General features: G+C 35.4%; 5 protein-coding genes across 9 annotated transcripts; 3 read left to right on the top strand and 2 right to left on the bottom strand.

The window, feature by feature from the left end:
- On the top strand, positions 1–5015 carry LOC116141886 (transcription factor E2FC). The gene is made up of 13 exons (XM_031427361.1): positions 1–484; positions 1629–1812; positions 1924–1977; positions 2154–2239; positions 2467–2555; positions 2632–2686; positions 3292–3344; positions 3427–3477; positions 3589–3637; positions 3732–3797; positions 3871–3947; positions 4174–4375; positions 4496–5015. Exons 1-13 carry the CDS (start codon positions 215–217, stop codon positions 4559–4561), a joined length of 1302 nt encoding a protein of 433 aa, XP_031283221.1. The 5' UTR covers positions 1–214; the 3' UTR covers positions 4562–5015.
- Positions 5016–5924: 909 nt separating this feature from the next.
- Positions 5925–9174, bottom strand: LOC116141907 (HVA22-like protein i). 3 transcript variants are annotated; one of them, XM_031427387.1, is made up of 7 exons: positions 8859–9174; positions 8380–8438; positions 8187–8285; positions 8027–8083; positions 7864–7927; positions 7543–7752; positions 5925–6678 (listed from the first exon to the last, which is right to left on the bottom strand). In XM_031427387.1, the coding sequence occupies exons 2-7, from the start codon at positions 8409–8411 to the stop codon at positions 6055–6057; spliced, it is 1086 nt and encodes a 361-aa protein (XP_031283247.1). In that variant the 5' UTR covers positions 8412–8438; positions 8859–9174; the 3' UTR covers positions 5925–6054. The 3 variants fall into 3 exon arrangements, with proteins under 3 accessions (XP_031283247.1, XP_031283244.1, XP_031283245.1); XM_031427384.1 differs by having other exon boundaries at positions 8380–8445; positions 8859–9173; XM_031427385.1 differs by lacking the exon at positions 8859–9174 and adding an exon at positions 8638–8852 and having other exon boundaries at positions 8380–8445.
- A 2068-nt stretch (positions 9175–11242) lies between these two features.
- On the top strand, positions 11243–13741 carry LOC116141901 (protein disulfide-isomerase LQY1, chloroplastic). The gene is made up of 5 exons (XM_031427379.1): positions 11243–11513; positions 11609–11692; positions 11781–11832; positions 13071–13227; positions 13499–13741. The coding sequence occupies exons 1-5, from the start codon at positions 11358–11360 to the stop codon at positions 13518–13520; spliced, it is 471 nt and encodes a 156-aa protein (XP_031283239.1). The 5' UTR covers positions 11243–11357; the 3' UTR covers positions 13521–13741.
- Positions 13742–13911: 170 nt separating this feature from the next.
- Positions 13912–16746, top strand: LOC116141785 (probable diphthine methyl ester synthase). 3 transcript variants are annotated; one of them, XM_031427262.1, is made up of 8 exons: positions 13913–14408; positions 14490–14614; positions 14905–15134; positions 15330–15369; positions 15478–15569; positions 16046–16137; positions 16283–16310; positions 16421–16746. In XM_031427262.1, the coding sequence occupies exons 1-8, from the start codon at positions 14259–14261 to the stop codon at positions 16435–16437; spliced, it is 774 nt and encodes a 257-aa protein (XP_031283122.1). In that variant the 5' UTR covers positions 13913–14258; the 3' UTR covers positions 16438–16746. The 3 variants fall into 3 exon arrangements, with proteins under 3 accessions (XP_031283121.1, XP_031283122.1, XP_031283120.1); XM_031427261.1 differs by having other exon boundaries at positions 13912–14408; positions 16283–16746; XM_031427260.1 differs by having other exon boundaries at positions 13917–14408; positions 16046–16310.
- A 250-nt stretch (positions 16747–16996) lies between these two features.
- Positions 16997–20122, bottom strand: LOC116141881 (L10-interacting MYB domain-containing protein-like). Its single transcript, XM_031427355.1, has 4 exons — positions 20022–20122; positions 19473–19541; positions 18774–19106; positions 16997–18693 (listed from the first exon to the last, which is right to left on the bottom strand). Exons 3-4 carry the CDS (start codon positions 19098–19100, stop codon positions 18085–18087), a joined length of 936 nt encoding a protein of 311 aa, XP_031283215.1. The 5' UTR covers positions 19101–19106; positions 19473–19541; positions 20022–20122; the 3' UTR covers positions 16997–18084.
- Between the last annotated feature and the right edge of the window lie 4967 nt (positions 20123–25089).

The raw sequence follows: 25089 nt of genomic DNA, 5'->3' as shown, positions 1-25089 counted from the left end.
GTGACGCTGTGACAGGACAGCCAGAAGGTGGGCCGTCAGCATTCGAACTCAACTCACCGCTTCCACTGCGCGGTTTATTCACGCTCCCTTCATTATCTTTTAGTTTCACTCTATTGCCGCCCCTCTTCAATCTCCCTCCCATCTATAAATCAAATCTCGTATTCTATTTCCCTCTCAAACCTCTTTACTCTCACACACAGTAATTCTAATTGTAATGGCGAACTCCAGCGAAGATCCGACCCGACCCTATCACCACTCTCAATTTCAATTTCAGTTACTTAAGTCAAATCCTCACCATCACACTCTTTCGTCCTCTTCTTTTGCTACTAATCCACTCTACCATTCCTTCCTTGGCAGGCTTCCCTTTCCTTCAAATCACTCTCCTCACAATAATACTAATAATACTATCATCAATCATTCTTCTCATATTACTAATAATATTAATCACAGGGACGACACACATTCCGCTTTTGCTAGGCTTGCGGTGAGTTAAATAATCAGTTCTCTGCATGTGACACTTGTTTGTTATTGTTGTCGACATTATTGTTTTTGGCTTTTCATAATTTGAATTCTAGGTTTTTTTTTTTTTTTTTTTTTATTTTGACTATTAAATATCTATCTATATTTTTTCATGACTTGCTACCTTAGGTTATGTTCTTGTTTACTGAGTAGCTTATCATTTATGATTATGATCATTTGTTTCCAAATTGTATTTTATATTTTAGGTGGGTTTTATATTTCTGTACTTTTGTGCATGTATAATAAATTTATTATTACTTTATAATTTTTCCTGGCTTCATTGCTCACTTGAGGAAGGAAATTATATTGACAAATTGGATTTCTATTGTTACTTATCATGTGATATATGAAAGAGGGGTTTTATTTGTTTGTGATGCAGTTGCTGTTTGGAGAATGAAACGTGTTTATTCTGTAAAACAAAATAAGGACCCACTGTTATTTTATAATTATTACTCAAAATCATATGGGTTTGGATTCTTTCCCAATGTTCAGTAATTATGGCTATACTCAGGGTTATATGATGGTACAGTGATGATCCATTCACTAGTATATCTCACATGAGAATTGAAGCTAATTTTTAGTTTGTAACAAGAGATTTGAAAAGCTCATTGTTCCTTTCCATTCTTATTTTATAGTGCTAGCTTCAATAAGGTTTAAATTCTGTACAACTGGATAATGTCAGTTGCTTATTCCGATACTATTGGACATTAGAATAATCTTGAATTATCTTGATTCAAATTGAACTACCCTCAAAATTTTGTTCTTAAGATTTTGTAACATTTTTTTATGCTTAAGCTGTGCTTAAAGGATATCATAGGAAAGAACTGAAAACTTCTGAATTAGGATACTGCTTTTGAATTGACGGTGACTTTTGAGTATTTGGCTGTGGCTGGTGTTGCAAGTGGCAGGCTTGATTTCCACTTTAATTAGCTTTGGTTTCATCTTATAGAGTTTTGATCTGGGCTTATGCAAAGCGGCAGATTTTATTTTTTACAATCATTACTAAAAGAATTGACTTGGTGGATTCATTATCGTCTTGTATAATTAATCTATTTATTTTTCTATGACCTTTGTTGTATTTATTGTGAATGCTTTAATGATATTTGCAGTTGAAGCAAACAAATGAATCAGGCAAATGTTTGATTCAGACCACTGGACAAGCAGCCACTCCTCGACGTAGAAAAGTAGTCAATGATCCTTTGCTAGAACCCGAATCTTGTATAGGTGGTAAAATTAATAGCAAGTCAAAGGTTTTAAAACATACAAAGTCTGTGACTCAAAGACCGAATGTTGGTAATGCCCTTCGTCTCCATTTACTTGCTTACCATTGCATATGTCAATATGTTGAGCCATTATGATTGATAGGTATGCTGACCTTTATATTGTCCCTCCTTTCATTGCCAGAGGCTCCTAGTGGTTGGAATCCAGCTAATAGTTGCCGATATGACAGTTCTTTAGGTAAGTTTAGCTCAATTATAGTCTGTTTGAGTTACTTCTTGGTTCTATCTCACTCGTGCATAAAAGCATGGACATTTATGCATTCATTTGGTGTGTGTTGTGGAATAGTTAGTTTCAACTATGAGATGGCAATTGTATATGTGTATGAGGGTTTACTGTGTTGTTTCTCGTGATAGGCCTGTTAACAAGGAAATTCATCAATTTGATTCATGAGGCTAAAGATGGCACCCTTGATCTGAACCGGACTGCAGAAGTGTTGGAGGTATAAACCTTACATTCTAACAATTCCCTTGAAAGTTTTAATCACCTAGTAATGGTTGTGAATTTTTTTCTCCGAATACAATCAGTGTTGTAATCATAGTTGACGCAATTTTTACCCATATGTTAGATAAGTGTTTCCCAGCCATAATTTGATCTAGTGGCATGTCTTGTTATGACTAATTTTCTTTCTGTTTGTATGTGTTGTATTAATTTTCTGATTTTCAACAGGTCCAAAAGAGGAGGATATATGATATAACTAATGTCCTTGAAGGAATTGGATTGATAGAGAAAACTTCAAAGAATCACATACGCTGGAAGTAATTATATTGATATTTTTTTATTACCTTTTTTTGAACTTATAAACGTATTGTGACCAATGGGCCTCATAAACAGGGGATCTGATAGTTTAGGGCCAAAGGAGTTGGATGATCAAGTTGCTACATTGAAGGTGAAAATTTTGATTTGGATTTCTTTTATGTTGATATTTATCTCTCATTTGCTGAATTTTGTGAAGGAACTTTTATGTTGGTTGATAAGCATCTCAGCTTCTTGCGTTGTATGGTTTGCTTTGTGATCCGGATCAGTTCTCTGTCACCTTTGCCTATGCATAACATGCTGACTTCATAGAAATTCTCACATCGGTTATCATTGTAACTTAATTTTGTTTATGGCTTGGCTGTTTTGGTGTTCAATGGCAGATGTTTTGTTCGAGCTGCGCAAACTAGTTTGCACACTAACAGGATTAATAGACATAATCTAGAAGATTCATTTCTTCATTGTGCTAATAGGAACTGGCATTAAATGTAGGTTTAGGTTGTTGTCATAATAGTCATCTGAAGATTTACATAAAAAAAGATTGATTAATGAGTGTTATAGATAAGAAGTGATATCAAAGAGTAAGATATGGTTAGGCTCCTTTTAATTGATTATAATTGATAAAAGAAGGAACAACAATGATTTTGGTTCAGTGAAATTTGAGCTTCCTGCTTGTTGGAAGAAGCACGTTACTGTAATTTGTCTTTCTGTTTACCTATTATGCTCGGTTCATGACAGGCTGAGGTTGAAAGTTTATATGCTGAAGAATGCAGGATTGATGATTGCATAAGGTCAGTTAACTATGACTTTTTCCAACTTGTCAGTCTATTTTTTATCTGTCTCATGTATTGAGCTGTCATGTGCTTTCTTCAGGGAAAAGCAAGAGCTTCTGAGGGTCTTGGAGGAAAATGAGAATCATCAAAAGTATATATTTCTGTTGTTTAAGTTGTATCGAGAATAAAATTTGGTTCCACATAATAGTTTTCCTGTTGGTCTCTCTTTTTCTGATTGTATAATTTACAAACTTGTACTTAGGTACTTATTTTTGACAGAGGAAGATATTGCCAGTCTTCCATGCTTCCAGGTAATTTCTCTGTAAATTTCAGAATTTCCTTGAGATCTTTATTTTAGCTGATGGTCTCTTGAACAAAAGTCTGGTATTGCTATTTTTGTCACAGAATGAGACACTGATTGCAGTTAAAGCTCCTCAAGCAAGCTATATTGAAGTTTCTGATCCTGATGAGGTGTGTGGAGTGATTTGGTCTGAATTATTTGAATTGTATTTTTATCTGATTGCTTGATTATTATCATGAGCAGGATATTGGTTTTCCCAAAAGTCAATACAAAATGATTGTTAGAAGTACCACAGGGCCAATTGATTTGTACCTTCTGAGGTATTCTTATTTTTCTTGTAATCAAGCATGCATAATTTATATGGCTCTCTCTCTCTCTAAAGTACACTAATGTGGGCTATTGTGGGTCTTAATTAGTTTTAGGTGATGAGTTTTCATGGTTATGACACATTATGTTGGTTTCTTTCTTTCTTTATTTTTTTCATTTTTTTGTACATGCTTGTATTGCCTTTCATCTTCTTAACAGCTATTTTTATGGTGATTGCAGCAAATACCAAAGTCAAGGTGATAGGGTAACTGTTGAGCAGGCCCAATCAGCAAATCCGTCTACTTGGAACTGTGGCCCATGCGGAGTGCAAAACGTTGGGCTGTCTCTGGAACGTGAGGATAATTGGAAAAGTTGCGAAACATTCAGCTCAATGAGCTCAGAGGCATCTGGGATTCAGAAGATAATTCTTTCAGACTGCGATGTAAGTATATATGGAAACTTCAATAGTGTCTCTCCTACAATTTGTTTATTTTGTTTAATTTTCCATGGTCTTCAAATCAAAGGAACTTGACCTAAGTTGTGTGCGTCTGAAATGTTGCAGATTGATGATGATTATTGGTTCAGCTCAGATCCTGAAGTCAGCGTTACAAATTTGTGGAGCAACTAATACATTTAACTTTGAATGACTGGATCACGATTACTGGAACATGCTGGATCTGGTCTTGCACTAAGGTCAGCTTTAAGGTTAATTTTACCCTATTTAACCGTCAGGAAAATGTATATATTTACCATATACTTTCTCTACAGCTTACAGTAAATGAACTCTGGACAAAGGAAGGTGACCTCCTTGGCGATGACTCTGCACTGGCTCAGCTACAAGCATCATTAAATGGACATTGGTACTGGTAAATGAGAAGCAAAGTCCTTGTTACTCAAGGTTGACAAAATATTATTACGTTTCCATTATATTTTGAACTGTAAATTTTGTAGCTAGATTTTTCTTTTTCTTCCTTTAACTCAATTAGAGTAATAACTAATGAGTAAGTTTAGAAAGATGTGGGGAAGTGTGGAACGTCGTTCCTCTCTCATGTCCAACAAGTTTGCTAGTTCCTTTATATTAATAATCCTGGCATCTGTTTTCGATCATGAAGATGTAGGCAAGATATCTGGTGAGAGGTTTGAATAATTTATAAAGATAACAGATTCTTTGTAATAAGGTTTTGGTAAATGTAACCTTGTTGATGAGTTCTTCCAGTTTGCTTTATATTTTGCTTCCGTCCAATTTCATCACAAACATGTTCATTCAGATACCGGTAAACCTATCATCAAACATCAATGGAGGACGCACCAGCATCACCGCCGGCTCGATGTTAGCAATGAGTAATTTATAATTTTATATAAATGCTTTCACAATGTGCATTCACCATTAATATAAAACATGTATTTGTATAATTCCATTTCCATATAGGAATTAATTCAGAGCATTGTGGTTTTTAATTTTCATTTGGCAACAAGTTGATATATAATAAAGGGTAAATCCCCTCCATTCCTAATTCGTATTTTATTTTGATATTCCACCAACTACCAAAACAACTAGATAAATATCATACAGTAATTGTATACCTAATAATTTAAAATACCCAGAAAAAATGAAGAAATTTTGAAAAATTTCCAATTCGGTGGACTCCCGAGCAAACTACCGTATTGGGTGGGTAGTCTTCTTATCCATTGTGGCGTCATTCATATCATCGACTTTTATACATCTCACTATCACAATTTAATAAAGTTAGTTAATTTCTTATCTATGATGATAACTTGTTCGTAATCATGTCGTATATCTAATTCCACTTTTTAGAAACAGTTAACGCAGAGTACTCATTTGTAACAGTTGACTCAGAACACTGCCCACTTACATAATCTGTTAACGCTTGTGTGTTATTTAAGGATATATTTCACCTACTTGATGAATTTGGTGGCACCCAGCTCTCACCAACCCACCATCCCTTTTCTTCCATTTCATCTTCAAAAAATTAAGCAACCAATGAAATAGAAACTAAATACGACAACAAATTTACATCAATGTCTATTACAGTAATACAATACCCCTATTATCCACCTACGGATTAAATTCAAAATAGTTGAAACTGAGTGTTTGGTTGTTTAATGGTTTGATGCAGAACGGTTTCTCAATCCATTACGTGTTACCCGCCGAATGGTTTCTTCCATGACAGTCTCCTTCCGAGGAGGATTCGCATTTTCATCTGCTGCAGAAGACACCGGATCCACCTGCATTGCTTCTTGTTCAGTTGGCATACTCTGGCTGGTACTTTCTGCTGCAGAATTTGCCTTTTGAGCATTCGAGGCTGCAGAATTTGCTTTTTGAGCGTTTGAGGCTGCTGAATTTGCTTTCTGAGCATTGGAGGCTGCTGAATTTGCTTTTTGAGCATTTGAGGCTGCTGAATTTGCTTTCTGAGCATTGGAGGATGCTGAATTTGCTTTTTGAGCATTTGAGGCTGCTGAATTTGCTTTCTGAGCATTGGAGGATGCTGAATTAGCCTTTTGAGTGTTTGAGGTAGCAGTATTGGCCTTCTGGGAATTTGCTCTTGCAGGAGGAGCTGCTTGAGGCACTTGTGACGGACCCACCTCTTCAGCTACTTCCTCTTGGTGCTGACTTGACGACGTACTAGAAGTTGGAGATGGTGGTTCTTCAGTCGCTGGTTGAGTTGCAGTAGCTGGTTGGCGGTTGGGAGCAGTAGGTTGGCGAGCCCTGGCACCTTGTTGTGACTGAAATGTCAAAGTACAAGATCAATTGCGACAGAATAGTGGCTAATATTATTCAAACATTACATCTTCCCAAACCATCAATATGCAAATACAAAGTAATAATCATGCAAATAAATATGTCCTCTGGTAGGCCCAATGTCAAGGTCCTGAGAGAAGTAGCAATTAGTTTAGTTAAACTATGACCTAGGGGAAACATATCAGGTGCTATTAAATAAACTACTGTGATTTTTGTTAAACCACTTCTTAATTAGGATGCTGCGCCTGATAACAGACCCTATTTTCACATTGATCTAAAAATTACTGACAATACAAATCCACTCAGCCAGTTTATGGACATAGATCTCAACAGTTCTAAATCCAAATTTGTAAGGGCTCCTCAGTCAATCTGAGCAGAAGATCAGAGCAAGTATTTCATCCCAGTGCTACAACTGCCAGCAAGCCATTAATTAATAACAAACCACCAAATTTCAGCTCATCATCACATTGATTCTTTAGTTACATCAATAGTGTCTGTCAATTATCACAAGTCTACTCTAAATAGCATGGCAGTTTTTTCCCCAAACTTTTTGGTTAGAACCTCACATGATACATTAACCAGAAATATCAATGGAAGGAGGCCACCATGATCATCACATGATGCCTGCAACCAGGTGCAGCCAAACAGTCAAAGATTCACAAGAATATTGTCTTCATTTATCTAGAAAATACCCAAAAAAAATCAGGCCTTTGCACAACATATGTCTAGAGAAAAAAACTACCACAAGATGATAAAATAAAACAAGATGGTAAGTCTAGTAAATGCTAAATAGTAATGTCAAAAGATGGTGTAATTAGCTCTATACCCTTTTCAGCCTTGATACATACCTGGGCAGGGCGAGGCCTTGGTGTCGACTGTGAGGCAACATACTGCAAAATTTCAAAAACTCTTGTCTGTCCATAGCTTGCAGCTCTTTGCCAATATAAAATTGCCATATCTCCAGCTCTAGTCCTCAGTTCCAACAAATTACGATCAATTTCATTCTCATGCTTCGCAACATATGGTCTAAAGAAGGAATCATATACATAAGTAGTTCCCTGACCCAAGTAAAAGATTATTGGAAATTAGAAACTATGAACCAATATAATTGTAACCATATCATTACACATGAAATAAGTATTGTAATTCTGCCCAATAAATTTACATACTTTTGTTTTAGGGTACCACAGATATATAAAGAATGCTAACTTTGCTTCACTGTACATAGGAACCCTTCAAGAAACCAAGATAGACAAACAGAATAAGAAAAAAAAAAATTAGACACATTTAAGCACAAAGTATTGACACCATATTCAAATTAAGATTCCCTACCATGAAATAAAGGCATCACCAATTCTCTCACAAACTGACAAAACTGCAACCAAAATCCTGTAATCCAAAAGCAAAACATATATATATATATACACACGCATCACAAAGCATTAAAAATATTTGCATAACACAAAATAAGAAACGGCAGTTTTCATTATACCAATACTGGCACCAAAAGCGAAGTTGCTCAATCTCTGGCTTATTCATCTCCACAGTTTTGTAGCACTCATATGCGGGATAAGCGTAGCCAAAAGCCATCCTGCAAGCATATTTAAAGAATTCCAGTATCAACAAAAATAACAAAATCATTCCAAGAAAAATCAAAATGAGTAAGTAAGTTGCCAGCAACGTACACTAGTCCTCTTGTAAGAAACGATCCAATCATTTTCCACCGACAATATTAATCTGAAACCTAAGAACTGACGGATAACACAAAGAAAGACAAACATTAATAATTAGATTAATAACTAAGGAAAATGCTGATCAAAATTGCTTCAGTTCAACTTAATTTTGCCAAACAGAATAGTAATTCAACAATACTCAAAATCAGATTTTTATAAGAGTAATCAACAACTAATTCAGAATTTTATACAAGTGAGAATACAATGTACCAAAATAATCGAATAATACTCCGCTGAACCTCACATTAGTGCAGTTCAAACCTCGAGAAACTAACTAATGCCTTAGAAGTTACTCAAAAGTCAAAACCACCGAACAAACAAAAATAAAAAGATTATCCACTATGACAATCCCACTGATATTCTTTTGAAACGAATTCGTTATCAGTGAAGAAATAAACCGAGTAAAGAGTGAATGAGAGATCGATTATTACCGTTCAACGACTCTTATATCGGAAATAATACGAAGAAAACAAAACAAAAAATTTGAGAAAGGAAACAAAAGTTAGTTTCAGAGGATGAGAGAGATCAGAAAAAAGCGGAGGAGTTAGAAAAGATAGACAGCGTAACGAGCAATCGGCGCCGCCGAAATGCTATGGCTAGCCGTTACGAAGTCGGCGGTGAAAGAGATTGAGAGAGAAAAGAGAGTTATAGCAGCGGTCGTTTTTTTTTAAAATTCATTTCTCTTTTGTTTTTTCTCTTTTATCTCTCACACTCCCTCTTTTTCTTTGGTTTTTCTTGCGGCTTATTAGCGTTTATAAACACGCTTAAAATCTTATTTTGAGTTCCGAAAGAGAAAGGTTTTTGTGCGGTTCGAACAACAGACTGGTGTGAATATTAGAGTTTAATCACCGTTAAAAATTTAACAGGCGGATCACCTTCACAAGGCTTAACAGGTGTAACTTTTCTGTGGTCCAGGATATTCCTGCTCTAATTTGTATTTAAAATTTTCTTTTATCTTGTTACGTGTAAAATGTTTTCCAAGACAACAAAGTTTGCCACCTGTGAGGTACAGTGCTATTTAAAGCATATCTAATTTACAGGTTTATCCCTACAATTGAAAAGGATAATGTCTGACTTTTCAAATTTTGTTGGCATTATTGTAAAATTAGCAGTAACAGTGACCTAATGTACTCGAATCATCTGTTAAAGTCTGTATCTAATCGTTACGGTATAATGGTAATGGATAACGAGAGAGATTATTTTTCGTAATAGTCCCTCAAAAGTGTATAATTACACATGTGGACTAGAGAAAGAAATGATATTATTATATATCCACAACATTTTTGAAATATGATTTGAAGTCCATTTATGCTATAGGCTTAGGCTTCTTTTTAATGTCTTTTGGGATGGAGTCCCACTCTCTAAATAAAATCCACATCTTTGCTTTAGCTTTACTCTGACAGGACGCCCTACAGAATAATTTGCCTACTTTAATTTGCAGACAACAGGCTGATGAAACTTCTAAAAGGAGGGTCTCAGGCTGAGTAGGTTACAATTTTACTGCACAACTTTTGCTCCTAAATGAGGTTAAATATCTGGTACTGAAACAGCTCAAATATTATCAACTTGTAAAAGGAAGGTACAAATCTGACTGCACAACTTTTGGTTCTAAATGAGGTTAAGTTTCTGGTAGTGAAACAAGCTTAAATATCATGAATAATCAATACACAGCTATAGCTATTGATAACATGTGGCTTTTAATTTTAACGTTGTATAGGAAACTGTATTATGTGTCTTTTAGCGTCATCCCCCACCCCCACCCCCACCCCCACCAGTAGATTAAGCAACTGGTAGTCATTAATTAACCATGGGTGAAACATGTTATGATTAAGGGTCCACTCATTTTATCGCTTTATTCTTGAGTAATTAAGAGCAATAATATCCACAGCAAAAGGAGTACAATAATTAGGATAAATGTGGGTGCTAATGGTTATTACCTTAAAGTTATCCGGCTAATAATTAATAATGTTGATTCTGAATTTGAGTTGCAGGCAGATGTGGGAACCAACAGAGAGGACGGTGGAACTGGGTGCTATATATTATATCACTTTATCACGATTCATAAACCTTGGGGAAGCTAAAACCTTCTGTTAGTAATTAAGAATTATGCATGATAGAATTAGGAAGATGTATTGGAACACATTACAGCTTCTTCTTCGAACAACTACTAGTCTTGAGAGAGATCAATATGATGAGTAGGTTTTCATGTGTGTTGTGTAAATAACAAGGAAACTAGAAAGTTAAAAAGAAAAGGAAGCATATATCCATGTGGTGCGGGAAGGTTCCAAAGCTTTGGATTCTACGTTTCACAACTGCTGGTCCATTCCACATCAGGAGACAAGCGCCCAATGTAATTGAACAGGTTTCAAAGGCCCTTATCTTATCTCACGTGCTCTCAATTATGTCTGTTTGGTGCCCTGTCACTCTCAATCTTTCGTCCCTCTTTCTCTCCAAGAAATTTTGGTGTTAATTTCACCATTTCCACATTCACTGTGTCTGTTTACCAAGTCTATATTATATAGGGAGACGTTGTGGAATAGATCCGTTGGTTCGGTTCCTAATGATTAGTCCACTGCTCAATTAACATATACGTTGCTGGCTAATTATAACCCTCCATGGCATTTTTTTGTGATTCAATTGAGTTGTTCCCACAAAAAGGTTAAAACAGATGGGGATTTTGTTGATCAAAGCAACAAGGGCCTCTTCATCAATTTGGGCAGAGAAAGCCTTGGGCCTCTTGCTGGGTTGATTCAAGTCCAAAAACGAGAAAGTTGAGAGCCAAGTCAGGTGTTTGTGATACACAACACAACTCACCAACTCTCTCTCTCTCTAAAGTCTAAAGCTTGACATCCACATATCTAAATAGACAGGAGGCTGTTCCTGTTGGCCTTCTGCCTCCAAAACACATTTCAACTGAAATTATAGAAAAAATGTCAATACAACCTTCTGTTACTTGTCTTCATTCTCCATTTCTTTGTTGTCCTCTCAAGCTTTCTTCACATTCCACTGCTTCTTTATCTGCGAGAAACCGACTGTCACCACCGTCTTATCCACGCATTAGAGCTATCGATCTTGATCAAAACACGGTCCGTTCCGTCCTTCTCGTAGTCTTTTTTGTTTTTAATGATAAATTTGATGAACTTAAAATGTAAGAGTACGTAATTTACATTAACATATCCAGGTAGTGGCTATATCAGTTGGGTTTGTGAGTATCGCTGTTGGGATTGGTATTCCAGTTTTTTATGAAACCCAAATCGACAATGCTGTAAGTTGTTCGTTCAAGATTAATCATTTGGTGGTTTTTAATTTTTTCTGAAGTTTTAAACTTCGACCAATTTTCCAATTGGTTGCAGGCCAAGCGAGAAAATACTCAGCCATGCTTCCCCTGCAATGGTTCCGGTGCTCGTAAGTAACTCTCCCTTCTTGAGATTCTCATGGGTGGCCATGTCTTGCTCATTAAATTTTTGTAATTCGGAATAGCTGTCACAATTTTTTTTTTTTCCCTTCTTGAGTAATTGCCAAATGATTTACCTGAATGATTTCTTTGATAACTGAGCTTTAACTTTTCTAGTTGTCACAATTAATGTCACCCATTTTATATGTATTTGCTACTTTTTGCTCAGTCGGTCTTCAACTCTTGTTAGTTACTACATTGTGCGGCTGTTTGCTTACACTTCTAAAACTCTATATATACCAATGAAAGCTTTATGATCATGCTTTGTAAGGATACAAGGTTGTGGACGCAGAAGCAGCAACTCTTGTGTGTTGCATGTTTGCGTGTAGTTTCTTCTGTCTTATTTTATAGACAAACTTAAGTAATTGTCTCCTTCCATGTCATATACATATCTCTATAATCATTGTTATCATTATATATCCAATTATTAGCCTTGTCCATGGTTTAAGTTCCTCAGCCAGCCCTGAGGTGCACTAGCTAGATTTCTTGAATTCCATTGTGCAATTTAGTTAGCATATACTTAACAAAGGTTGAATTACCAGTTTACATTGAGAACACCCCTTGCAGAGATAACTTACCAATGTGGCTGTGGCAAATCCACTTCGCTTTCTGTAATTTTATTTTAAATTTTACATGGCTTATTTGTTTCCCAGCAACTAATATTCATAAGCTGTCAAATAATCAAATAGTAACTATAAGAAGCTTTCATATGGAGTTCATAGAGATCACTTAGTGTGATAGTTTTATGTGAATATGTGATATTCATCTATTGGACTTTTGAGGGCAGTTTTTCTCCTTTTCCATAAAAATAGAGTGCTATTTCCCAATCATATGCTTGTTTTACAGGGTATATAGCTGTCACATGGAAATGGAATAGATCCTTTAAAATTTGCATGGATTTTAAGGCATGAATCAATCATATAAAAGAGTAGCATCCATGAATCAGAAGCCTTACGAAATTTGACATTACATAACCTTTTTCCTTAATTTCATGAAATTGTTTCTTCTCAAGTTTTAGGTACTAGCTGTGACATTTTATTCAACATTTTTAATTTGCCAATGAAATTCTATATGAAGCAAAATGGACAATTATTTTTCATGGTGTATTGAGAGTTGTCGCTAGGGCTTCCCTTATTATTATATTGTGGGTATGATATTCACCATCTGAAAACTTAATTTGGTGGTTTAGAGAGATGCAGATTTTGTATGGGAAGCGGCAATGTTACTGTGGAGCTAGGTGGGGATGAAAAAGAAGTATCACGGTGCATTAATTGTGATGGTGCAGGTTCTTTGACATGCACCACTTGTCAAGGCTCTGGAATTCAACCTCGATATCTTGATCGCAGGTATGAGTTTCTTGTAGTGTTAGTGTTTTTCTGTACAATCATTCAAGAATAATACATAAAGTTATTACAATGGACTTTGTTTGAAGATCGTCTGGATTATAATTTGCTTATTTATCCCTAGAATTCAATATTTGTTTTTTGTTACTTGTGATACTTTTGGAGACAATCAAGATTCAAGTGTTACATGAGATCTTACTATTGACAAAAAGGGGAAAATAAGACAATTATTTGTAGCATATTGCTAATAAGAGTGTCTGTTTCTATTATACAGAGAATTCAAAGATGATGACTGAAGATCAACAAGAAAATGTTAGCCATGATTTTGGACTCTTGACTGCAAACAAAGGCCAAAGTTGAGGAAGGAGGAAAGATGAACAGATCCTTTTCTTTCTTCATTTTTTTTTTTCTGTAAACACACTATTTATTTATATGTATATTTTCTTTTCCTTTTTATGTCTTAATATGATGTACAAGTTGTGATTTGTGGTACAATTTTCCCTCTTTTTATACATACGCATACATATACATATATTTATATGTGTGTGTGTGTGCTTTTTTTCTTTTTTTTTTTTTTTTTTTTGATCTTAGCTGAGGAAAATAATACTAATTTTTGATGAATACATTGCCCGGTGGATTAAAAACAAAAAACGTTATTGTACTAAAGGGTTCCGCAAACCAAACCTCGGGACGAAATGGTATTTTCCTTTCCTGACCCAATCATGCCCTAATATTGATATCAATCTTCAGTTTACTACGCAAAACCCCTTTCCCTTACGGAGCGGCAAAAAGAGAAGAGAATGAATTTTTAAACCATACAAAAGACCTTTGCTACAATTCTCTTTCCCCGCGAGTTGGTAACTTCTGGACGTAGCATTTCATCAACAGTTTCAAACTCCTGAGCGATTTTTCGATCTCTCTTGTCCTCTGAATTGACTTGCGTCTTCCCTTTTTTTTTTTTTTTTTTTCCTTTTCTTCGTTTCATTTGAGTTAGTAAAGTAGGGAGGAGTTAGGGTTTAGCAGAGACGAGAAAGATGTTATACATAATAGGTCTTGGACTGGGTGACGAGAAAGACATAACTTTAAGAGGTTTAGAAGCAGTGAGAAAATGCGAGAAGGTTTATATTGAAGCCTACACTTCTCTTCTCTCTTTTGGTCTTTCTACGGATGGAATTTCCACTCTGGTATTTTCAAATTTCACTTTACTTTCACTTTTAACTTTTTTATTGTTTCCTCTGAACCCCTAAACTTGTTTCTTTGGTCAGGAAAAGCTATATGAAACTCCAGTTACCGTGGCTGATAGAGAGATGGTAGAAGAGAAGGCTGATGCTATTCTCTCTGAAGCTCGACTCTCTGACGTGGCTTTTCTGGTTGTTGGTGACCCTTTTGGGTATTCTCAATTGCTTTTCGTTTCCTCATTACTGGAATTTGTAATATTTTATTTTCTGGAGAGCTTGACAAATGCCTCAAGTAGCTGAATTATATTTTTCCTTCAATTTGAATTATGATCGTATTATAGTCATTTTTTTTTTTTGTGTTTTGGTGGAACTTGGTTTAAAGAATTATTTGGATCTTCTTTACTTAATATGGGGCTTGGCTCTTTGTATGTTATGGGTGTGTTTTCTTTATCAACTCTTGTTTTCTTGCTTTCACGAGCTTATAATTTGGTTTGGGATGCAGAGCGACAACACATAGTGATCTGGTTGTGCGAGCCAAGAAGTTGGGGGTTCAGGTCCAGGTCGTTTATAATGCATCAGTGATGAATGCAGTTGGAATTTGTGGTTTACAACTCTACCGTTATGGAGAGACAGTTTCAATTCCATTTTTTACTGAAACTTGGAGACCTGATAGCTTTTATGAGAAAATTCAGGGAAATCGTTCCCTTGGATTGCACACCCTGTGCTTGTTAGGTGAGATTATCTTCTGTTCTTTCCTATAAACTTGAAGGGTCTTTTATATGTTAGTAATAACATCAATGACTCACATCTTAAAGCTATTATTGTTTCTTCATGGGTCAACTCTTCCTTTCTGATCTGGTAAAGATAAAAATCATAAGTCTTATACATTTATAGTGCAAGCTTACAATTGTTTTTTTGTCATTACAGATATACGTGTCAAAGAACCTTCTTTTGAATCTTTGTGCAGGTCTGTATCGACTTTTAGCATAGAAGTATTAGACAATGCTTCTTATCATTCATACAGTTCTACATTCTACTGATTACATTTTTTGGTTTACCTGTTGAACTTCTTCAGGGGAAAGAAGCAGTATGAACCACCCAGATTTATGACAATCAACACTGCTATTGAGCAGCTTTTGGAGGTTGAGCAAATTAGAGGAGAATCTGGTAAGTATCATGAATTAAAATCTCCTTAATATTTTTATTAAAGATTGCTTTCTTAGGCTGAAGCTTTTGGTCTAATGAACAAGTTAGGTAAACTGTCTAGTGGGGCTGAAAATGTAAATGAATAGGATCATGATAGTCTTGTTAATAATTTTTTGTAATTTTATCTTTTGGTTATGTGAAAATATATCGAATATATCTACCATGAAAGATGCCTTGGATTCATTTGTTTAAATTGTTTTCCATTAATGTGTTCTCGAGTTGGGATCTGTTGTTTGGGTATCATATCCTCTGGATGTATGACAATCATATAATGTGAGCAAGGTATCTACCTTCTATTTTTCTCATCTGCCAAAATTATGGGTTGCATTGCAATTATATCTCAGATTTGCTGTGTTTAAAAATTTTAGTTCTAAAGTAGAAGAATACCAATCATTTGTACTAACTGTAGCATATTTGTTCCTTTTTTTTTTTGGAAGCATTCAACGAAGACACTGATTGTGTGGGGTTTGCTCGGCTTGGCAGTGAGGATCAGATGATTGTTGCTGGTACAATGAGGCAGCTTCAGAAGGTTGATTTTGGAGAACCTTTACATTGTCTAGTTATAGTAGGCAAGACCCATCCGGTGGAAGAAGAAATGTTAGATTTTTACAAGCTGAAAGATGATATTCATCCAAAAAATAATAATGAGGCTGCTTGATTTTTACCTGTAACAGGAGATGATACATATACACAAATGGATAGGTAAGTGCTGGCTACTTTCTGATTCTTATGTTTTAACTACTAGTGTTCTGTGCTTCTAAGAAATAGTCGAGAACCTCTCATTTTGTAGTTCAACTTACCCTTTGATGCAGGCCATTGCTCGTATTAAAAGTAGCAGGTATTGCAGGAAGTAGAATTTCTAATTTTTTGGGTGGAGGATCAAAGAATGGCAAAGAGGAAAATCGTATTTATCACTTTATGAGAAAAAATGTAAATATTCCTTTTATCATTCTTCTACTTTATAATTAGAGAGAAGGCCTGCAGCTGAATATCTGTGCAACGGCAGATCCTTTTTGTGCTAGTGTATCACAATTTTCTTTCTCGATGTAATTGGCTCTATAAAAGTTTTTGGATTCTGAGTTGTTTTCCGAGATTATTGTTTTTATTGAGTGACATTAGTAAATGATCTTTTATACTATTAAGTTTTGGTGGCATGAGTATAATGTTATACTTGTACATTCTGTAGGGCATATGTTATTGCTAATAATGAAGTGCAGTGGAAATAACTAAACAAAAAGGGTGTAAGACGTATCGTAAATGGAATGCTTGTTAACAGATTAACCTGCTACTGATGTTCTTTTTGGAGTAGCTAAGGACTTAATGGTATTATGATGTCATAAATGGTAATTCACTGAGTATATATATATATATATCTTAGCCTAGTAAAGTTACTAGGCTGAGATATGAAACTCTGATTGAATGGTAAAGAAAGTCAAAATTAAAATGCAGCTACAACTAGGGGTGCATACGAGCCGAGCCGAATAGTGGCTGGCTCGAGCTCGGCTCGAATGTATTAGGAGCAAGAGCTCGAGCTCGTTTAAAAAAATAAACTGCTCGAGCTCGAGCTTGGCTCGTTTAAAAAATAAATTTCTCGAGCTCGACTTGGCTATTTATAAGGATTTAACAAACGACGTCGTTTTGAACCCCTCTTCTTCTTCTTCCACCGCCCCTCCCACTAACTTCTCAGTCGAATCTGCTGAGACCAAAATCCGACTCCTCATCTCCACTCAATCATAATCTTCAGTCAATCTACGTCATGAGGAAACTACTCACCAACATCTGAGTCTACCCTACCGTCATCGAACTCGTCAGATCTCAGCTTTACCTCCGACCTCCTCTCCTACAGCACCTGGGTTAGTGGCCTTGACTCACGAGCTGAAATCTTACCGATCGATCTCATGAGCTCTCCTACTCGAATGACGAAACGAGTTCTTCGAACAGCTCACGAATAGTTTGAATCGAGCCCAAAAAGCTCGACATTTTTCACGAGCTTGAAGTTGAGCTCGAACTCGTGAAATACTCGTTCTCCGACGAGTCAAGTCCGAGCTCGTCACGAGTCGAATCCGAGTAGCTCATGAGCTACTTGGTTCGACTGCACCCCTAGCTGCGACACTACCAGTAAATGTGTTGGCACCCTTGATTGCCACTCCCATTAGCAAGTTGCTGTGACTTGTTGATAAAGAAATATATAGTAGTCCGCTCCAGAGTATTAGCTAATACTACCACTCCCATTAACAATTTACATTTTACATGGTCCAAAGGCCTTTTCAGTGTTGGACATTCGCATCTCACATACTCAGTTTATAAAAGCACAACTAAAAGTTTCAAAACTGCATGTTTGCGTATGTGCACTTGATATCATTGCTAACAAGTCCTGTCCAATAATCTTTGATGCCACAATATGAACAAACTAGCTATGCCGAAACTAAACTATTTCAAGATTTTTTACACTTCCAAAACGCCCAAACTCCGTCCACTAACTTAAACTACATGTGGTTATATTTTTACCACGCTTCCCTTGCAACCAGGTCAATCTTATTTTGTCACCTTTCAAAGATATAAAGGTTTCCCTTAAGTTGGGATCATCAAAGAGGTCCAAGGCTGCAAAGTAGAGTTGTTCATCAATGGCTTCCATCTCATCCAGTGCTTTAATGCAATTAGTTATACTAAATCTTTCATCAATCTGTGTTGTCATCCCTGTCCTCAACTTTGAAGCAGCAACCATCTCTAACATAGCTCCGGCCATGGCTTTAAGTATTTCTTGATCTCTTCTGCTTTGACCCAACGAAGTTCGTGTCTCAGATTGTTGTTTCCTTTTTCTCTCGGCTATATTCTTCGTCACCTTCTCTGGTGACAAAGCATTTCCTTGTATCAACCTTGAAGATGATGGATTCTTGGGATGTTGGGTTTCAGCCTCTGGGACTGAATTTAAGATCACATTATTATGCCCAAAAGATTTGTCAAATCCTTCAAAGTGACTTGATTGGGCATATTTCCCATCTGGTGAAGTATCAGTGAAAATTGCACATAGCTGCTCATATATTGGGCAGTCCTTGACTTTAATGGTGTCTGGTCTGGGCTGTGCCTGCAAAAACAATCTATCAGGACACAGAAAAATATTGTTTAAAAGAAAAAGAAGTCAAATCCCAGAAGTAAAGAAGTCACCGCAATGTCTTCCCACAGGTCAAATCCAATGCAACAAGAGTCCTCAATAGCAAAGTCGTTTGGATTATAAGCAGACTTCAGATTATAGTAGCGTGTCCGTAGAACATCTAGGTGCTTTCTCAATTGGTTGTTATTGAAGTTGAGTTCTGTTTGCCTGTTAAACTCATCACGAATATGATTCCACGTTTTCTTGTCGAAAACATTATTTGGTCTGTTTCCCAGTTTAATCTGCTTGACTACCAGGTTCGCAAATACCTTGTCCAGTGATGCCGTCCACCTTGTTCTTGAACGTTCTTGCTTGTGCTGTTGACTGGCTTCACTATCCATCCACAACTGCATAATACACATTTAGAAACCATGACATACAAGTAAAGCATGATAATTTTAGAACACCTAGCTAAAAAGCATCAACACAGTTTGCCTATCATACGCATGGTTTAAGGAAATCTAGCAAGCAACGATTGGATAGGTTGTAAAGACAACATCAGGTACCGGAGCAGAGAGTGCTTTGTTTCAATAACAAACTATCAGAACTTCAACAATATATATAAATTACATAATTGGCTGTAGGAAAAAAAATACATTTACCTATATATCTATATATTATACATAATTTCTTATCCACTCAAAAGCAAAAGGAAGTAACAATGAGAAAAGTTAGATATTAATGTATTAGAGATACTTATTAAACTTCATTACCTGTAGTTGATTTTCCACCCAGGTGATCTCTTTAGTTGGTGCATGTGAAATGTCAGTTGTGCTTCTACTCTGAAAATACACATCACAAAAACAAATAACTATTCCTTATCAACAATGTAACAATCTGGATAAAACCAAATAAACATGAGAAGCAAACAATCTTATTTCATTTGATCCATCAGATAACAATTGGATAAAAAAAACTCTGCAACCAAAAAATGCCAGAGAAAAAAAAAATAGAAACACACACATAGAGAGCGCGAAATATACCCAATTGCCCACAACTTTAAACCCTAAAAGGCTAAAACAAAAGACAAAGACAATACTAACCCAACAACAATCAAAAGCTACATCCTGCAAAAAATAGCTTCCATGCGGAAATAAGTCAACTTGATTTCATAAATGGTATATATACAGAAAATATACTCTCAAATCTCCGGTACAATCTACATACGGGGAAGATAAATATTTAAAAATGGCCGATTATAAGAAAGGAGTTTAATGATATGTTAAAAATCCTGAGAACGACATTGATGGATGTTGGTTTACCTGAACGGAGATTTTGCCGGGAACCGGAGAATGGCGAGAGAGGGGTGTTTGCCTCCAATCCCGTCTTTAACCAAAATAAAAAATAAAAAATATGTTTCGGTTAGTGAACAAACATTTTGCGCAAGCTTAAGTCAAGGAAACATGTCATTAGCTAATTGGGTGTTGCAATTGCACATATAATTGCACCATTTTTATGAAACTAATTAATACTATTAAATGGTAAGATAAATTTTGTTAGTGAAATCATTTTTGGGTTAAAGTAATGGTTTAATTAACATATTTAGAACATTTATTGTTTTACTTAATGGATTAAACAGTTATTAGTAATAAAAAATGATGACCAATGTAACGTTGAATTACTGAGATCTATATTCTAATACAACAATGTTACGGACACTGATACTGTGCACCAAATTGTTACACCGAATTACATGTCTCGTGATTCAGACCAGCCACGTATCCCATGAACTAATATTTTGAGAAGGAACGGTCGTTCATCACCTATGGACGGTCGTTCACTGTTATGGGACGCCCATCCAAAACTCAAGGACGACTGTCCATAACTGATGAACGGTCGCCCCTGAATTTTGTATACAATTGTATTTTTTTTTAATTTACAGAGTGGACGCCCATCCAAAACTCAGGGACGACCGTCTATAAATGATGAATGGGTGTCCCAATATTGTAAATTAAATAGTATTTTATTTAAAGTATGGACGGGCGTCCACATACCACTTTTTAGGGATGATCTTCCATAAACTAGAAACGCCCGTCCATACCAAGAAGTTTGATTTTCTAGAAGAGATTTGGGAGAAATGTGTCTTGCTGGATTTGGCCCAACTAATAACACGCGTATGGAGTTAATTTTAAGTTATGTTAAGTCAAAGAAGCTGAGAGAAGCTTTTGATATTATTCAGAGCATGAGGAAGTTCAAATTCAGGCCTGCTTTTTCAACTTACACAACTTTGATTGGTGCTCTTTCTGCAGTTCATGAATCTAATCTCATGCTTGCTCTCTTTCATCAAATGCAGGAGCTAGGTTATGAGGTTGATGTTCATCTGTTTACAACTCTTATCCGTGTTTTTGCCAAGGAGGGTCGTGTTGATGCTACTCTCTCCTTGTTGGATGAGATGAAGAGCAACTCTTTTCATGTTGACATTGTTCTTTATAATGTATGTATAGATTGTTTTGGTAAGGTAGGAAATGTGGATATTGCTGGAAAATCTTTCACGAGATGAAAGCAAATGGGCTAGCACCTGACGATGTAACTTATACCAATATGATAGGGGTTCTCTGCAAAGCTAACAGACTAGAGGAAGCTATGGAGTTGTTTGAGCAGATGGACCAAAATAGGAAAGTTCCATGTGTATATGCTTATAACACCAAGATCATGGGTTATGGCTCAACCGAAATGTTTAATGAAGCATACAGTTTACTTGAGAGGCAAAAGGCAAAGGGGTGCATACCAAGTCAAAGAAGTTGAGGGAAACTTCTTTAAGTATGAACGAGCATCCATTTTATGTAGACTCTCGTCCATAGTAAATGGACTCCCGTCTATATAATATGGACGGGAGTCCATCGTTCATTTCTTATGGAATGACGACCACATATAATGGACTCCCATCCAATAACAATGAACGACCATCCATAGGTGATGAACGACCATTCACTCGCAAAATATTGGTTCATGGGATACGTGGCTGATCTAAGTCATGGGACACATAATTCGGTGTAACAATTCGGTGCACAGTGTCAGTGCCTGTAGCATTGTTGATTCTAATATAAAGCTGAGGCAGAAACTATCTGATTGCCATTTTGAAGCTCTAGAGTTCTTTTATTTTGACATGGTGGAATAATGTTGGACATGTGGCCTCATGTAATTGGTAATGACGTGGTATTTTTACATTTTGCTGCACGTTATTGGTGACGATGTGGGATATTTGGATGAGTTGGATTTTTTGTTACATGTGGCTTATTAATGACACATATTAATAACTTTAATCATTGATGTTTCACATTCACATTAAATGCGTTTGTTTCCATAATTTTGCCTTTATCCTATTCCTATCATTTCCAAATACACCTTTATTTCCTTATTTTGAAAATACTATTATATTTTATTTAGTTATTTTTAAACCCTCTATGTTTGTTAATTTAACTAAACACCCCTCAAAAAAGTTTAAAAATTGATAAAAACACCCCCACCCACCCACATTTGTCAGATTTTGGCCACCACCCCCAGAAGGTGGTCGGAATCTGGTATAATGACGCACTACCGACTAGATCTGACCGATCGTGTGTCGATATAGTCTTTTTTGGCCATATCCATGGTGAATCTGGCCGAAAAAGGCTAAATCTACGGCCAAAGATCTAGTCGTTGATGGCCAGATCTTTGACCATAGTTAGTCCTTAACGACGGCCAAGATATGGCCGTCATTGACTATCAACGATGACCATATCTTTGGCCGTCGTTGACGACCAAACGCAGCCAGATCTAGCTGTCAATAGCCAGATCTAACCGTAGATCTGGTTGGAAAAGGCCATCTCGGTGCACGACCGGCCAGATCTAGCCGATTGTGCGCTAATACGGCTACTTCGACCACCCTTCAGTGGTGGTGGTTGACTGTCGGTATTTAATGGGTGGGTGGAAGTGTTTTTGTAATTTTCATGTTTTTATTATAGGGGTGTTTAGTAAATTAACAAACCTAAGGGGTGTTTTTGTTAATTTTCAAATCCTATCTCATTATTACCACCTAACTCTTACTTTTTCGAAATACTATCCAAAATACTAAAACAAATGCATTCATTTATATAGAGATAAATTTATGTGAATGTAAAGAGATTTATACGTTGTATGTGTTTGATATTAATGTGAAGGGTTAGAGATATTCATGTGAATATGAAGGTTTGATAAGTTTAATTTTTGATACATTGTATGTGTTATGGGATGCTGTTTATGTGGAATCAATATAAAAGGTTAGAGATATTAATGAGAATGTGAAGGGATTGATAAGTTGTATATTTCAAATGGATTGGAATCGTATATATTTGTAGATTTTTTTATGGTTTGGTATATTATTACCAGCAAGTAAAAGTGGTATAAGTATTCCATATTAAATGTGTATATATTTGATATCTTATGTTCATGCTGTTGTCAATATTTTTTCCCTAAAATTTGATGTAGGTATATTCGATTTGTGGGAGAAACGAAGTTGCTGTTCATAGTTGAGATATATATCCCATTAAAGGCAATAACTGTTTTTATTTTTTTATTGTGAGATACCACAATAATTGCACTTGATAGTTGTATATGTCAATTCATTCTAAATATTTTTTCCCTTAAATTTGATTGTAGCCGAACCATATCGAATAATTAGTCTACCCACAATTGTTGTAGTTTGAATTTTAAGGTTCAATGGCCGAACCATCTTTTGCTCGCCGCATTTTATCATTCTTTCGCTGCTAAACCATTTCTTTTATCATTACACACATTTCGATTTTTACTAAATAATCAGTAGTAAATTGGTTATAACTTGCTCAAAAAAAATCCAATTTATAAGACGTTTGAATATTTGGAAACTAGACAAACAAAGCGTTAATTTTATATATTATATGCTTAATTTGGATAACTGTAGACCCACTGCTAAACCATTCATTTTATCATCATACACATTTCGGTTTCTATTAAATAGTCAGTAATAAATTGACCATAACTTGCTCAATAAAAATTCATTTGATGAGAGGTTTGAATCTTTGACAACTAGACAGAAATGGCTTTAATTTGATATATTATACATTTAATTTGGATAATTGTAGACCCATTGTCAAACTATTCATTTTATCATCACACACATTTCGATTTTCACTGAACAGTTAATAGTTAATTGACTATAACTTGCTCAATAAAAATCCATTTGATGGACAATTTGAATATTTGGAAACTAGATAGACATGACTTTAATTTAATATATTATACGAGGAATTTGGATAGCTATAGACTTACTATCAAACCATTCATTTTATCATTATACAAATTTTGGTTTCCCTTGTTTATCGGGTTCCACTGAACAATCAGTAATAAATGGCCATTTCAGGATGAACATGCAAGGATTTGTGCCATAAGATCGAATTCAATTTTAGTGATGAGAAAGGAAAACAAATATGATATGTAGTTTTAATTGTATATGTTCTATCTCTCTTTGTTAATATTTTTTTTTTATGTTACATACATATATCATAAAAAGAGGTTATTGTTGAATATAACCAATTTTATTTGTTTCTCAAATATCCTTTGATGTTTGATACCGAACCATGTAGCTTTAGTAAACTATTTATAATATGCTGAACCATTATTATTATCTTTAAAAAAAAAGATTGAATCATTGTTATTATCTTTAAAAAATCCACCATTTAAATTACTATTGCCAATACAAAAAATATGCTTAACAATGTTTAATTGAAATAATATGCCTATTTAAATTAGTATTGCCTATTCAAAAAATTGTCGAACCATTGTAATATGCCGATCAATTTGTATTATTTGGAACCATTGTAATATGTCAAACCATTATTATTATCTTTAAAAAATTCACCATTTAAATTACTATTGCCTATTGAAAAAATATGTTGAATAATGTTTAATTTTTATCATCACACACATTTTGGTTTCTCCTGTTTTTTGGTTTCCACTGAATAGTCAGTAATAAATTGGTCATAACTTGCTCAATAAAAATCTAATCGATGAGCAGTTTGCATATTTAGAAACTAGACAGATAGGGGTTTAATTTAATATATTATACGTTGAATTTGGATAACTGTTGATCTACTGTCAAACCATTCATTTTATCATTTATGTTTCCATTGAACAGTCAATAGTAAATTGGCCATAAATTACTTAATAAAAATCCAATTGATGATAGGTTTAAATCTTTAGAAATAAGACAGACAAGCTTTAATTTGACATATTATATGCTTAATTTTGATAATTGTAGACCCACTGCTGAACTATTCATTTTATCACCATATACATTTCGGTTTCCACTGAACAGTCAGTAGTAAATTGGTCATA

Source organism: Pistacia vera, unplaced genomic scaffold (assembly GCF_008641045.1).
Source record: "Pistacia vera cultivar Batoury unplaced genomic scaffold, PisVer_v2 Contig400, whole genome shotgun sequence".
Lineage (NCBI taxonomy): Eukaryota > Viridiplantae > Streptophyta > Magnoliopsida > Sapindales > Anacardiaceae > Pistacia > Pistacia vera.
The sequence above is the reverse complement of the archived record's forward strand: the minus strand, read 5'-3'. Positions and strand labels throughout refer to the sequence as shown.

What these genes read in the sequence shown, in the direction of transcription:
- LOC116141907 (XM_031427387.1), bottom strand. Translation starts at nt 8,411, where the DNA reads ATGATTGGATCGTTTCTTACAAGAGGACTAGT. An exon ending in CGCTTTTGGTGCCAGTATTG is followed by an intron (nt 8,084 to 8,186) that starts GTATAATGAAAA and finishes TTTGGATTACAG; the next exon opens with GATTTTGGTTGCAGTTTTGT. An exon ending in TGTGGTACCCTAAAACAAAA is followed by an intron (nt 7,753 to 7,863) that starts GTATGTAAATTT and finishes TACTTGGGTCAG; the next exon opens with GGAACTACTTATGTATATGA.
- LOC116141886 (XM_031427361.1), top strand. Translation starts at nt 215, where the DNA reads ATGGCGAACTCCAGCGAAGATCCGACCCGACCCTATCACCACTCTCAA. An exon ending in AGGATTGATGATTGCATAAG is followed by an intron (nt 3,345 to 3,426) that starts GTCAGTTAACTA and finishes TGCTTTCTTCAG; the next exon opens with GGAAAAGCAAGAGCTTCTGA. An exon ending in CCAGTCTTCCATGCTTCCAG is followed by an intron (nt 3,638 to 3,731) that starts GTAATTTCTCTG and finishes TTTTTGTCACAG; the next exon opens with AATGAGACACTGATTGCAGT.
- LOC116141785 (XM_031427260.1), top strand. Translation starts at nt 14,259, where the DNA reads ATGTTATACATAATAGGTCTTGGACTGGGTGACGAGAAAGACATAACT. An exon ending in CGGATGGAATTTCCACTCTG is followed by an intron (nt 14,409 to 14,489) that starts GTATTTTCAAAT and finishes TTCTTTGGTCAG; the next exon opens with GAAAAGCTATATGAAACTCC. An exon ending in TCTTTTGAATCTTTGTGCAG is followed by an intron (nt 15,370 to 15,477) that starts GTCTGTATCGAC and finishes GAACTTCTTCAG; the next exon opens with GGGAAAGAAGCAGTATGAAC.
- LOC116141881 (XM_031427355.1), bottom strand. Translation starts at nt 19,100, where the DNA reads ATGGATAGTGAAGCCAGTCAACAGCACAAGCAAGAACGTTCAAGAACA. An exon ending in ACCTGTGGGAAGACATTGCG is followed by an intron (nt 18,694 to 18,773) that starts GTGACTTCTTTA and finishes TTGTTTTTGCAG; the next exon opens with GCACAGCCCAGACCAGACAC.
- LOC116141901 (XM_031427379.1), top strand. Translation starts at nt 11,358, where the DNA reads ATGTCAATACAACCTTCTGTTACTTGTCTTCATTCTCCATTTCTTTGT. An exon ending in CTGCAATGGTTCCGGTGCTC is followed by an intron (nt 11,833 to 13,070) that starts GTAAGTAACTCT and finishes TTGGTGGTTTAG; the next exon opens with AGAGATGCAGATTTTGTATG. An exon ending in CCTCGATATCTTGATCGCAG is followed by an intron (nt 13,228 to 13,498) that starts GTATGAGTTTCT and finishes TCTATTATACAG; the next exon opens with AGAATTCAAAGATGATGACT.